This window comes from Triturus cristatus, chromosome 9, assembly GCF_964204655.1.
Source record: "Triturus cristatus chromosome 9, aTriCri1.1, whole genome shotgun sequence".
Taxonomy (NCBI): domain Eukaryota; kingdom Metazoa; phylum Chordata; class Amphibia; order Caudata; family Salamandridae; genus Triturus; species Triturus cristatus.
The window spans coordinates 11,107,140-11,120,417 of record NC_140592.1 but is presented as its reverse complement, the minus strand read 5'-3'; the positions used below and the strand labels follow the sequence as shown (position 1 = coordinate 11,120,417).

The window sequence follows — 13,278 nt, the reverse complement described above, 5'->3', positions numbered from 1 at the left end:
CATCATGTAGCTGGTGAACTCGTTTATACCAGTGCCCAGCACATGTACTTAAAATGGCTTCCATGTTCACTTATGACATCTAAGAATTGACTTGGGCATTATAGGGGCATATCTGCTCATGCTGATATGCCCACATGTAGTATAGTGCATTATGCCTTGAGGCTTTCATTTGGGGTGGCTTACTTCTACTGCATGCTGTGTCTTCACTTCACAGGGATGTGTGCCATGTTGTGTTTTCACTTTTATCTGCACCAAGACATTCAGCCTGCAATGGCAGTCTGCATGAGTTAGTTGTGGGATTCCTTAGAGTGACACATTGTGTGCTGCAGTCCTTGGGGATCCCTGCCCTCGGTACTTGTGGTACCATTTACTAGGGACTTAGAGGGGTGATAAAGGTATTGCCAATTGGGGAACAATTGTGCAGTTTTAGGGAAAGCGCTCTGGCACTGGGGACCTGGTTAGCTGGAACCCAGTGCACTTCTGTCAACATTGTGTCGGGTACCAGGCAGAAAGTGGGAGTGACCATGTCAAAGGGGCCTTTCCTTGGGGAATAGTAAAGAAAAGTCCGTAAGAAGTAGATTTGAGTATGTTCTCTGCAATTCCACCTAAAACAAAGTTTGGTTTCCGTCTTGGAATGCTAGACATATTTCCTATGTTTTTCTGATTAATTTGTTTTACAACACTGAAGGTTCCACCCTCCTCCCCTGAAGGAATTGTTGACTATCCTAATATCTGCTGCCTAAGGTAAAGCACAGGCCAATTTGATTTGTTTTCTCATAATAACTTCAGCTCATGTTCCTTTGCGTAGACAGTTGGCCATTTAGATCTCCCGAATGCCAGGAAGCAGGAGGAGGTGAGCATTGGCATTAGGCCGAAAAAGAGCAGAATGCGGTCTTCCCAAGACACTGTGCTGCTTCCACCAGAGCGAAGGCAGCATCCGGGGCCATCTAGAGGCAGACGCTGGGGTCACCCAGTGGATCACAGCATTACTCCCAAGATGCATCATCTGTCCCCAAGACACTGTGCTGCTTCCACCAGAGGGAAGGCAGCATCCGGGGCCATCTAGAGGCAGACGCTGGGGTCACCCAGTGCATCACAGCATTACTCCCAAGATGCATCATCTGTCCCCAAGACACTGTGCTGCTTCCACCAGAGCGAAGGCAGCATCCGGGGCCATCTAGAGGCAGACGCTGGGGTCACCCAGTGCATCACAGCATTACTCCCAAGATGCATCATCTGTTCCAAGACACTGTGCTGCTTCCACCAGAGCGAAGGCAGCATCAGGGGCCATCTAGAGGCAGACGCTGGGGTCACCCAGTGGATCACAGCATTACTCCCAAGATGCATCATCTGTTCCAAGACACTGTGCTGCTTCCACCAGAGCGAAGGCAGCATCCGGGGCCATCTAGGGGCAGACGCTGGGGTCACCCAGTGCATCACAGCATTACTCCCAAGATGCATCATCTGTCCCCAAGACACTGTGCTGCTTCCACCAGAGCGAAGGCAGCATCCGGGGCCATCTAGAGGCAGACGCTGGGGTCACCCAGTGGATCACAGCATTACTCCCAAGATGCATCATCTGTTCCACGACACTGTGCTGCTTCCACCAGAGCGAAGGCAGCATCCGGGGCCATCTAGAGGCAGACGCTGGGGTCACCCAGTGGATCACAGCATTACTCCCAAGATGCATCATCTGTTCCAAGACACTGTGCTGGTTCCACCAGAGCGAAGGCAGCATCAGGGGCCATCTAGAGGCAGACGCTTGGGTCACCCAGTGGATCACAGCATTACTCCCAAAATGCATCATCTGTCCCCAAGACACTGTGCTGCTTCCACCAGAGCGAAGGCAGCATCCGGGGCCATCTAGAGGCAGACGCTTGGGTCACCCAGTGGATCACAGCATTACTCCCAAGATGCATCATCTGTTCCAAGACACTGTGCGGGTTCCACCAGAGGGAAGGCAGCATCCGGGGCCATCTAGAGGCAGACGCTGGGGTCACCCAGTGGATCACAGCATTACTCCCAAGATGCATCATCTGTTCCCAAGACACTGTGCTGCTTCCACCAGAGCGAAGGCAGCATCCGGGGCCATCTAGAGGCAGACGCTGGGGTCACCCAGTGGATCACAGCATTACTCCCAAGATGCATCATCTGTTCCAAGACACTGTGCTGCTTCCACCAGAGCGAAGGCAGCATCCGGGGCCATCTAGAGGCAGACGCTGGGGTCACCCAGTGGATCACAGCATTACTCCCAAGATGCATCATCTGTTCCAAGACACTGTGCTGCTTCCACCAGAGCGAAGGCAGTATCACTGGCCATCTAGAGGCAGACGCTTGGGTCACCCAGTGCATCACAGCATTACTCCCAAGATGCATCATCTGTTCCCAAGACACTGTGCTGCTTCCAACAGAGCGAAGGCAGCATCAGGGACCTTCTAGAGGCAGACGCTTGTCCGGCAGATACTTGGGTTACCCAGAGTATGAAACCATCTGAAACAAACGCGTTAGTTGGATTCCTTACCTTAGAATATCCCCAGGCGTCAGGCTGGATCCGGAAAGATTTTTCGTCAGCAATACCCTTGCGCGTCGCTAGGAGTCATCTGCGGCTCCGCGTCCATCGTCTGCGTCGTGATCGCCGGGATGACGTCGTCGAAGTACTTAGACGCCGCCCTCGCTCGCTGACGTCTATTCTTTTTTTCCGCGCTAGTAAGCGCAGATCCGCGAAGAGCATACCCTTTAGTCACTATTTGACTAAACTTTTGGGACTTTTTTGGTTCATCTTTCGAGCGACCTAGACTCCTGGTGCCGGTAGGGATGCCCGATTTCAAGCCGTGCGACGCCTGTAATCAACTGATTTTGGTTACGGATCACCACCCTCGGTGTCTCTACAGCCTGGGGCTGACCATGATGCCCAGTCATTGTCAGCCCGGCCTGGATCCCGGTCGACGCCGGTTGACCTTACGACCCCTCCGCCGGCGCAGACCCCTATGATGCCGCACCCGGCGCCGTCTTCGGACAACATCGTCGTCTCCAGTTTTAGCCCCGGTCCGGATCCGGCGTCGGAGCGGTGCCACCATTGGATGAGCAATTCATCTACCGCCCGGCTCCGTCCTTTCAACCTGTCTACCAGGAGTCGGATGATGGGGACAACTGGGAGGGGTCTGAGGACCCTCTGGCACAGCAGAGCTGGGGGATGCCAGTGGTCTCGCTAATTCACTTGACACTGGCTTCATCTCTCCTCCCTCCGTGGCTACAGAGGAGGGTGCAACCTATTCTGTGGAGCTGCGCAGGGCTGCCAAAGCCCTTCATCTGGAGCTCCATGCAGCGGCCGTGAGGACTAACCTCCTCACTGAAGTGCTTCCGCCAGTAAGCTCCTCGGAGCCTCTACTGCAGTTCAATGAAGCGCTTACTGATGTTCTGATGGGCACCTGGTCCAAGCCCTCCACAGTCACTCCTGTGGACCAGAACGTGGCCTGGCACCACCGCCCTGCTCCGAGCGACCCCAGCTTTCTGTCAGTGCACCCCACCCCTGAGAGCCTGGTTATCCAGGCCTCTGCGTCCCAGACCGCCTTCCCGTCCGCTCCTCCGGATCGGGAATCCAAAAGGTTGGAACAGTTTGGGAAGAAGCTGTTTTCCTCCCTCAGTTTGGGGTTGCGGTCCATTAATACCGCGTGCCTTTTGGACAGTTACACCCACTCCTTGTGGGATACGGTGGCGGAAGTGCTGCCCCAGTGTCCGGAGGAGGCCCGGAGTCCTTGGGCCTCCCGGCCCGTGCCCGCAAACTTCTGCTTTTCGCCCCTTTCGTGGCCAAGGAAGGGGCGCCCCCGCACGTCCGTCTAGCCACAGGCCGCAGAACCAGCCTCAACACGGTCGCGGATTCCGCTGAGGCGGAGCAGGGGGACAGAGAACCGGTCAGCCCACATCTGCCCCCGCAGCATCTGCCTCAAAGCCTTCCTAGTCCGACCTTTCAGGCCCATTCCACGCCAGTGGGAGGCAGAGTTCGCCATCACCTGCTCCATTGGCGTACCATCACGTCGGACAGGTGGGTGCTGTAAATCGTCCGAAGGGGCTACTCCCTCCCCTTCGAGGTGACCCCTCCCCTCCTGCCATGCCACTGCAGTACCACCGCATGTCGGGGGATCACTTGCAACTTCTGCAGGAGGAAGTTACGGCCCTCTTGGCCAAGGGGGCCATCGAGCGCGTTCCTGGCCCAGAAGTAGGTCGGGGTTGTTACTCCCACTACTTTCTGGTTCCCAAGAAGGGCAAATGGGGCTTACGCCCTATCTTGGACCTCAGGAGCGTCAACGCTTTCCTCCGCAAGGAGAAGTTCAAGGTGCTCACCTTAGCTCAGGTTCTGGCTGCCCTAGACCCTGGAGACTGATTGGTAGCGTTGGACTTGCAGGATGCATATTTCCACATCCCCGTCCTGCCGTCCCACCGGCGTTACCTGCGGTTCACGGTAGGCCACGAGCACTTTCAGTTTACCGTGCTCCCCTTCGGCCTCACCAGTGCCCCTCGGGTGTTCACAAAAGTGATGGCAGTGGTCGCGGCTCATCTGCGCAGATTAGGGATTCCAGTCTTCCCCTATCTCGACGACTGGTTGTTGAAGGCGGGCTCGCCCCAGGCAGTCGTCTCCCACCTCCAGACTAAGGCCGACCTCCTGCATTTGCTGGAGTTCTCCATCAACGTGACGAAGTCCCATCTGAGTCCCTCCCAGAAGCTTCTTTTCATTGCAGCGGTTCTGGACTCTGCGCTGTTTCGGGTCTAGCCTCCAGAACAGCGGGTTCGGGATATTCAGGCTCTGATTCCGATCTTTAAGCCTTTATCCCGAGTTTCGGTCAGGTTGGTGCTGCGGCTGCTGGGTCCAATGGCCTCCTTCATCCTGTTGATACATCACGCCAGGTGGCGGATGCGGGCTCTGCAGTGGGACCTGAAGTTCTAGTGGGCTCAACATCGGGGCAACCTGTCCGACCACGTCCTGATCTCGGAGGGCACTGCAAGACAGTTGCAGTGATGGCTCACGGACCGCGATTGGGTCAGTGGCAGATCCCTCTCCCTACCCCATCGGAGCATGTAGTGGTGACGGATGCGTCCCTCCTGGGATGGGGGGGCCACATTGGAGAGGCGGAGATCAGAGGCCTCTGGTCTCCGGCGGAGTCCCGGCTCCATATCAACCTATTGAAGTTGGGGGCGATCCGGTTTGCACTGAAGGCATTCCTTCCCTCTGTTCGGGGAAGTGTAGTGCAGGTATTCACGGACAACACCACTGCCATGTGGTATTGCAAAAAACAGGGCGGAGTGGGGTCGTGGACCCTTTGTCAGGAGGCTCTGCGCCTCTGGACATGGCTGGAACATCAGGGCATCACCCTGGTGGTTCAACACCTGGCGGGCTCTCTGAACGCCAGGGCCGACGAACTCAGCCGCCGGTGCATGATGGATCACGAATGGCATCTGAACTCGGACGTGGCGCAAGGCCTCTTTCGGCAGTGGGGAGAGCCTTGGTTAGATATATTCGCCACCGAAGAGACCGCGCAATGTCATCAGTTCTGCGCGTTAGAATTTCCAAGGCGGCAGACGCTCGGAGGCGCTTTTCGTCGCGAGTGGAGTTGCGTTCTGTTGTACGCCTTTCCGCCTATACCACTTCTGCCCAGAGTGCTGAAGAAGATCAGGCGCGACCGAGCCCAAGTCATCCTTGTGGCTCTGGATTGGGCACGAAGATACTGGTATCCCGAGCTACTCAGTCTGTCAATCGATCCCCTGATTTGACTGCCTCTTCAGGAGGACCTTCTGTCGCAGCAGCAGGGGACGGTCCTCCACCCGAACCTGTCCAGCCTCCACCTCCATGCGTGGAGATTTAGCGGCGACAGTTGATGCCATTTGACTTGCCTCCTGAAGTCTGTGATGTCATTCTGACAGCCAGGCGTCCCTCCACTAAAACGGTATACGCCTGCAGGTGGAACACATTTGTGGCATGGTGCACAGCAAAGGCTGTGGATCCCCTTTCCGCCCCTCTTTCTGAAGTTCTCCTCTTTCTTCTTTCCCTTGCCCAGCAGGGCTCTGCTCTTGGCACCCTCAAGGGATATCTTTCAGCTGTTTCTGCCTTCTTTCCGCATCCCTCGAAAGAGGAAGAGAGGCTCCACTGTCTGGACCCAAAACGTGCCCTCTCCTTCTATCTGGGCCGCACGAAACAGTTCCGGGTGGACGACCAACTCTTCGTTGGCTACGTGGGCGCTAAGAAGGGGCGGGCAGTGCACAAGCGGACCATCTCTTGGTGGGTCGTTTTGTGCATTAAGGCCTGTTATTCCTTGGCTAAGAAGGAACCTCCTGTGGGGCTGAGGGCCCATTCCACTCGGGCCACTGCGGCTAGTACTGCCCTGGGGTGGGGAGTCACTCTGCAGGACATTTTTCAGGCAGCAACATTGGCCTCGCTGCACACATTTGCTAAGCAATACTGCTTTGGCCGTTTCGTTCTCCAGGACTTCCTGGTGTGATCTTGGTTCGCAGACCCACCACCGGGGTTGGTATTGCTGGAGTATCTATTCTAAGGTAAGGAATCTAACTAACGTGTTTCTTTCAGATGAACAAGTTACTTACCTACGGTAACGATATATCTGAAAGAAACATTAGTTAGATAGATTCCTTACCACCCCACCCATCCTCCCCGTTCTGCAAACTGATATCTACGGTTAAGGTCATCCCTTTCAGGGCCCTAGATTCATGGCACCAGTTTCTGTTTCTTGCGTGGCTCTGTGTTCCTGGCCCGGAAAGCTATGTACGAGAATTGATGTCAGCGCGCGAGGGCGGCGTCTAAGTACTCAGACGTCATCCCGGTGATCACGACGATGGACGCGGAGCCGCAGACGACGCCTAGCGACGCGCAAGGGTATTGCTGACGAAAAATCTTTCCAGATCCAGCCTGATGCCTAGGGATATTCTAAGGTAAGGAATCTAACTAACGTGTTTCTTTCAGATATATTGTTACCGAAGGTAAGTAACTTGTTCATTACTCCCAAGATGCATCATCTGTCCCCAAGACACTGTGCTGGTTCCACCAGAGCGAAGGCAGCATCAGGGGCCATCTAGAGGCAGACGCTTGGGTCACCCAGTGGATCACAGCATTACTCCCAAGATGCATCATTTGAAGAAGCCACTTTTGGGAAGACGGTCTTTCACAGACTCATTGCTCGAGGTCTGGATTAGCATGCATCTTGAGGCCCACACCACATCTTCAACAAAGCCGGCAGCTCCATCGCACCCCACCTACGCAGCATCATCAACCTCTTCTTCGAGACCGTGACCTTCCCTGAAAGCTGGAAACACGCCGAGATCAACGCCCTACTAAAGAAACCCAAGGTGGACCCGAGCGAACTCAAAAACTTCCGGCCCATCTCCCTGCTCCCATTCCCAGCTAAGGTCATCGAGAAGATACTCAACATCCAGCTCACCCGCTACCTCGAAGACCACAGCATCCTGGACCCCTCCCAGTCAGGGTTCCGCAGCAACCACAGCACCGAGACCGCCCTCATCGCCGCCACAGACGACATCAGGATCCTACTGGACAAAGGCGAGACGGCGGCCCTCATCCTTCTGGACCTCTCCGCCGCCTTCGACACCGTCTGCCACCGCACACTATGCAGATGACTCCACGACGCAGGGATCCGGGACAAGGCCCTGGACTGGACCTCCTCCTTCCTCTCAGGCAGAACCCAAAGAGTCCGCCTCCCCCGTTCCGATCCTCAGCCTCCAAGATAATCTGCGGCGTCCTGCAGGGATCCCCCCTCAGCCTGACGCTATTCAACTTCTACATGGCGCCCCTCACATGCATCGCCCGACATCACGACCTCAACATAATCTCCTACGCCGACAACACGCAACTGATCCTCTCCCTCACCAAGGACCCCCTCACCGCCAAATACAGCCTCCACCAGGGAATGAAGGCCGTCACCGACTGGATGGAGGATAGCCGTCTTAAGCTGAACACAGACAAGACGGAGATCCTCATCCTCGGGCCCAACCCCTCAGCATGGGACGACTCCTGGTGGCCTGCATCGCTGGGCACACCCCCCGCACCCACCAACCACGCACGCAACCTGGGAGTCCTCCTCGACTCGTAACTCCACATGACCAAACAAGTCCACGCCGTCTCCTCCAGCTGCTTCAACACCCTCCGTATGCTCCGCAAGATCTACAGTTGTATCCCGACTGACACAAGAAAAACAGTCACCCAGGCCCTAGTCAGCATCAGACTCGACTACGGAAACGCCCTCTACGCCGGAGCCCCGACCAAGCTCATCAACAGACTGCAAAGAATCCAGAATGCCTCTGCACGCCTGATCCTCGACGTCCGCGCCGCGACCACATCACCCCCCGACCTGAGGAACCTGCACTGGCTTCCTGTCTACAAAAGAATCTCCTTCAAGCTCCTGATCCACGCACACAAGGCACTCCACAAGACTGGCCCAGCCTATCTCCACAGTCGACTCTCCTTCTACGTACGCAACAGGAAACTCCGCTCCACAGACCTATCCCTGGCTACCGTCACACGCATCCGTAGAACCACAGCCGGAGGCAAATCCTTCTCCCACCGCGCCGCCAAGACCTGGAACACCCTCCCCCTCATCCTACGACAAACCGAAAACCTTCAAACCTTCAGGAGACGACTCAAGACCTGGCTGTTCGACCAGTAGCAAGAGCACCCCCTCTCCCCATCCCCAGCGCCTTGAAACCCTCGTGGGTATGTAGTGCGTTTTACAAATTTATTGATTGGTAGTGCGAGCGGTGGGGGTGTAGTACGAGGGGTGGGGGTGTAGTACAAGCGGTGGGAGCGGTGGGGGTGTAGTGCGAGCGGTTGGGGTGTAGTATGCAGTCAGTGGTGCATTTTGGAGCACACTGTCTCAAATGTATCACTAAAGCATGGGGTGGTAGTACACCATCTTTGACAGACCGCACTTTTTGCTTATAAAACTATATAGCAGACAAACGACTGTGTGGAAGTCCGGTTTTTATAAATACTTATAATTTCTCATCACTAAGTGAAGTGTACTGACTACTGTTGCTTCTGTTAAAAATCTTTGCCCATGCTTGTTTCCTTTTGGCGTTGTCAATATTTTTTAAAGATGTTGGACTGCAGCTGAAGCTGCTGTGTAACGTGACAAGGTAAATTTAAAAAAACGCGCTATGATGCAGCCAGTGTTGACCGCATCATAGCGCTTTTTTGGTTTGAGGAGGAAGTGCTATCCAATAGCAAGAAAACAAATGAGAATGATGTAGGAGACGACCAATGATGAGCATTGGGCAGGCTCTAAGTCCCTTTTAAGCTTGTTTTTTAGGTCTCGTCTGACCCAGCGCATGCGCTGGTCTGGCGAGACTTTTTGTGAGGGCTCAAAAAGTGCTACCACTGTAGCCTAAAAGCTACGGTGCATGTGCGCGGGCGCGCGTGCCTCACTTTCACAGCTGCTTTGATGTTTGATCGCGATCACTTTCGCGGCCGCTTTGATGTTCTCTTCGCTTTTATGTCCGGTTTATTACTTCTATGTAGTAATGGTGGCACACGTGCGCCGCCATTACTACAGAGCAGTAATAAACAGAAACCAGCATTGGCATAGCCAATAGGTCTCGCTTTTGGGACCTTATAAGTATTTAGTTATGCAACTGTTGCATGGCTAAACACTTATAAGGTCCCAAAAGCGAGACCTATTGGCTATGCCAATGCTTGTTGTTTTTGTTTTAGAACAGTGTTTGCTGACTGCGCATGTGTGCTGTAGGTGAAACCTAAACTGTTCTTCCTTCTAACTGCGGAGGTATTTTGAAGTATTTGTACAGTACATTTACAGTTATTTAAATGGCGTTGTGATCACAATGTACATCTTACTGCCGTACCTTTCACAGTCCCTCTACTGCAGCAAGATTGCCACACAGTCCTCCCCCCGCCCCGTCCCTGTGGTTCTAATCCTGTTGTTACTTCTCTTTAAAATGCCAATAAACTAATTATTTATATATTTTTTAATGCAACAATTTGTCAGAAGGCATAGCCTGACAATTAGCCTCTGGTTTTGAACACACAGCAAATGTAACAAGATAAAGACACAATTTCAAGGCATATTGCTGGTTCACCTTTTGAACTCCAGCATGGTTATTTCTGGGGGTGCTGCGACACCCCAGTACTGCTACTTCCATCACCTACGCATGTATATTATATAACGTTGTTTTATTATATGTTATATGCCTATGGTTATATATCAATGTGATTATTAAATAATTGCTAATTTTAGTAAAATGTGCAACAGAATTCATGTGCTTATTTCTTTATTGTACATCATTCTTCACAAGGCTTTTAGTGCCAAGGTCAGGGTAAGGGAATTGTATCTGTCACAGGAGCAGGTCTGAGGAGAGGCCGCTTCAGCCTTCCTTGGGAGGTTTGAAGAGCGGTGTGTTTCAAACCTCTTCAGTGAAGGCCATGAGCTCCCAGAAGCTAGACCGTTCATTACCTGCACATTTCTCAGACAAGGAATGCCATAAAAGAGACGGAACTACCGTCTCAAAGCGCAGATCTTAACTGACAGCGAGTCTGTTACCCCGCGGAGGTGCACAGGTTGGAGGCGCCTTCGACACTCAGACGGGCAGTTGGTGCTAAGGTGTAGCCAGAGGCTAAAAGGCAGGGTTTGGTAACTAAAGACTGGTTTCGTCATGTGATACATTGATTTATTGAATATAATGTTGTAATTAGTCTCATTAGTTTGTTAATTACTTTCCTTGCCACTGATTTATTTATTGCATGTATTCCTATGATATGCATTAGATTTGGGCACTCCTTATAATAAAGTCTTTTCAGCATGTAGGGTGGATTTCTTGTTTGTGTCCGTCCGTGGGGAAGGAGGGTTTGGAACTCACTAATGCAAGAATGATCCTGTAGTCTCACCGGACTGATCATTGCCCTGTATGTGCCATCCTCAGATAAGGCATAGGAGGTCCGTGGCTACAGTTTGCCCGATTGCCTGGCTTGGGTTGGTAAGTTGTCGAAGCCTTCGGCCTCATTCCTTTAAATGGTCATGGAACTCCTCTGTGACTTGCAGCATCCTTCTAATGTAAGGCAGAGCGTAAGGTATCCCCTATATTAATCCTTTTATTGCTGTCACTGGGACTGGCTATATTGTCATCAACACTACAGGGACCTTTACAAGCGACATTGATGGTGTTGATTCACCGTATTCTTGATCCGCACTAGTGCAGATCCAGGAGATCGCAGACACGGGGAGCATGACCTCCGATTCTGGGTGTTTCTTGGATTCTGGAAACTCTCTTGTGATTTATTCCCTGGATTGGCCTTCTCTTGGCGGCCTTGATTCCGTTCTTGCAGTTTTATTCTGGAGGAGGTTTGTTTCGCCCTTCCTTGGGTACCTCCTCATTGAGTAGACTCATTTGTGTTCTCTTCCTTGGGTGTGTAGTTATAAGGCGGCTAGACCAGATATGTTAGTGTGCTGATCTAACTCCATGTTCCATCTCAATCCTCCTTACGCGTGTCCAAGACCAGCTATGCTTGGAGGTTTCACATGACCAGCAGCGGAATAAACTGAGGGTGCGCACACGCGAAGCCACACTTTTAACCAAGATTCATTTCCTGTCTTTAGTGCACAGCGCAGCGGTGAACAGTCTGTCTTTCCACCCTTCTGGGAACTATCTCATCACTGCTTCCAATGACTCCACCCTGAAGATACTGGATTTATTGGAGGGAAGGTTGCTGTACACTCTTCACGGCCATCAGGTGAACACGATGAATTTTGTATGTGTTGCAGTGTGCGTTCGCTGTGAGGTGTGTTTGAAGCACTTGGTGTTTGTGACTCTCACTTGTCTTCTCCAAGGCGATCAACTTCACTCTTGTGGTCTCTTCTCAACCTTCACTTTCATAGATGAAGGTAACCGGTCAACGTCCGCATCCCTGTTTCTTCTTCTGTAATGTTATCAAGTAGATATTGGGCGATGTGTTGTCAAGTGGTAGGAGTGTTCATTTAACTAACCATCTGCATGGTGCAGCCTTGCTGCCGCCACCCCGCTCCATTTGGTGTCCGTCGATAGATGCAAGGGTCTGTAAAAAGTCTTTATTTCTTCGATGTCACTGCAGTTAATGTCTTTCCACTGCAATTAAGAAAGATAGTGTCAGACAAACAAGTTCTAGAAATAGCGTGGCCCTCAGTTCCAGTCCACACAAACTCATTACTTTTCAAAGTCCAAAGACGTTGACAAAGGGACAGCGACCTTTGTATCATTCAGCCGACCACGCGTCACTGCGCTCCACGGGGTAGAGACGCTTCAAGAACCGCAAGTAGCAAGAACTTTTTTTACTCCCACTGTTCTCGTGGAGAAGAATGACCAGATTCAGACAATGCACACTCTGGATTTCCAAAATGTAAACCAGTTCCCAGAAAAAAACAAGCATTTGCAATGCAATAGGACTCGCATTTTCGCGGGTTTAAGCTATTGGCAGTGTAAATGACAATGCGTTTTATTTATGTTTCAAAAACCAAAACATAAATAAAAGGCCTCTAACACATGCATCACCCCTTACAGCGTTGTCGGCCTCTGCCACCTCGAATAAGTTATCCATCTGTCTGGCCATCAAGTCTCTGCTCCCGACACACCCCTGCAACTTTCCTAATATTATTATATGCATTGAACTTAGTTTATGTGACAGTCGTAGAAAACTCCATATTTTTCATGAAAAAAACTGAAGGTGACAGATGGGTGGCAGTAGTCCTTAATGTTCTGTTGGATGTCTCCACAAAGGCATTTCCCGTTACTTTGCCAATCATTCAAATGACCACATTAAGATAACATCATGATGACGGCGCAGTACTTGCAAATGGCGCACTACCACAGGGCTTGAAACTTCGTAGCACTATAAATTGTAATCGATCTCTGAAAGTCCTACATTCAGCTGTCAGGCGAAGGTACTGAACCCACTGGGCTATCTTACTGCCTGGTAATTCCAAGTACCTGAGGATGGCAAAGAGGCGGCGGGAGGAGAGAGAGGAATAGATCTGGCATGGCGTCAGTCGGAATAAAGCTGCGACACGTGCAGTTTGCTCGCAGTAAAAGCCTCACGGGTTTAACCTCTTTCCTCGGGACCTCAGCAACTCACAAATCTCGCAGCGATAAACAGTGGGCGCCTATTAATCTGGAAGGACGTGGAAACTTAGAGAACCCCCAAGGATGCGCACTGCAAACTTAGAGAACCCCCAAGGATGCGCACTGCCTGTGCGGGTTGACGGCACCAAGAAGCAG

General features: G+C 52.2%; 1 protein-coding gene across 1 annotated transcript in view; it reads left to right on the top strand.

Annotated features, from left to right (window-relative positions):
• The window catches only part of POC1A (POC1 centriolar protein A), a 194,498-nt gene that overhangs the window by 113,360 nt on the left and 67,860 nt on the right, over window positions 1–13,278 (top strand). Inside the window, exon 7 of the mRNA XM_085624221.1 lies at window positions 11,628–11,761. Coding sequence (XP_085480347.1) covers window positions 11,628–11,761 — 134 coding nt within the window. The remainder of the gene's footprint in view (window positions 1–11,627; window positions 11,762–13,278) is intronic.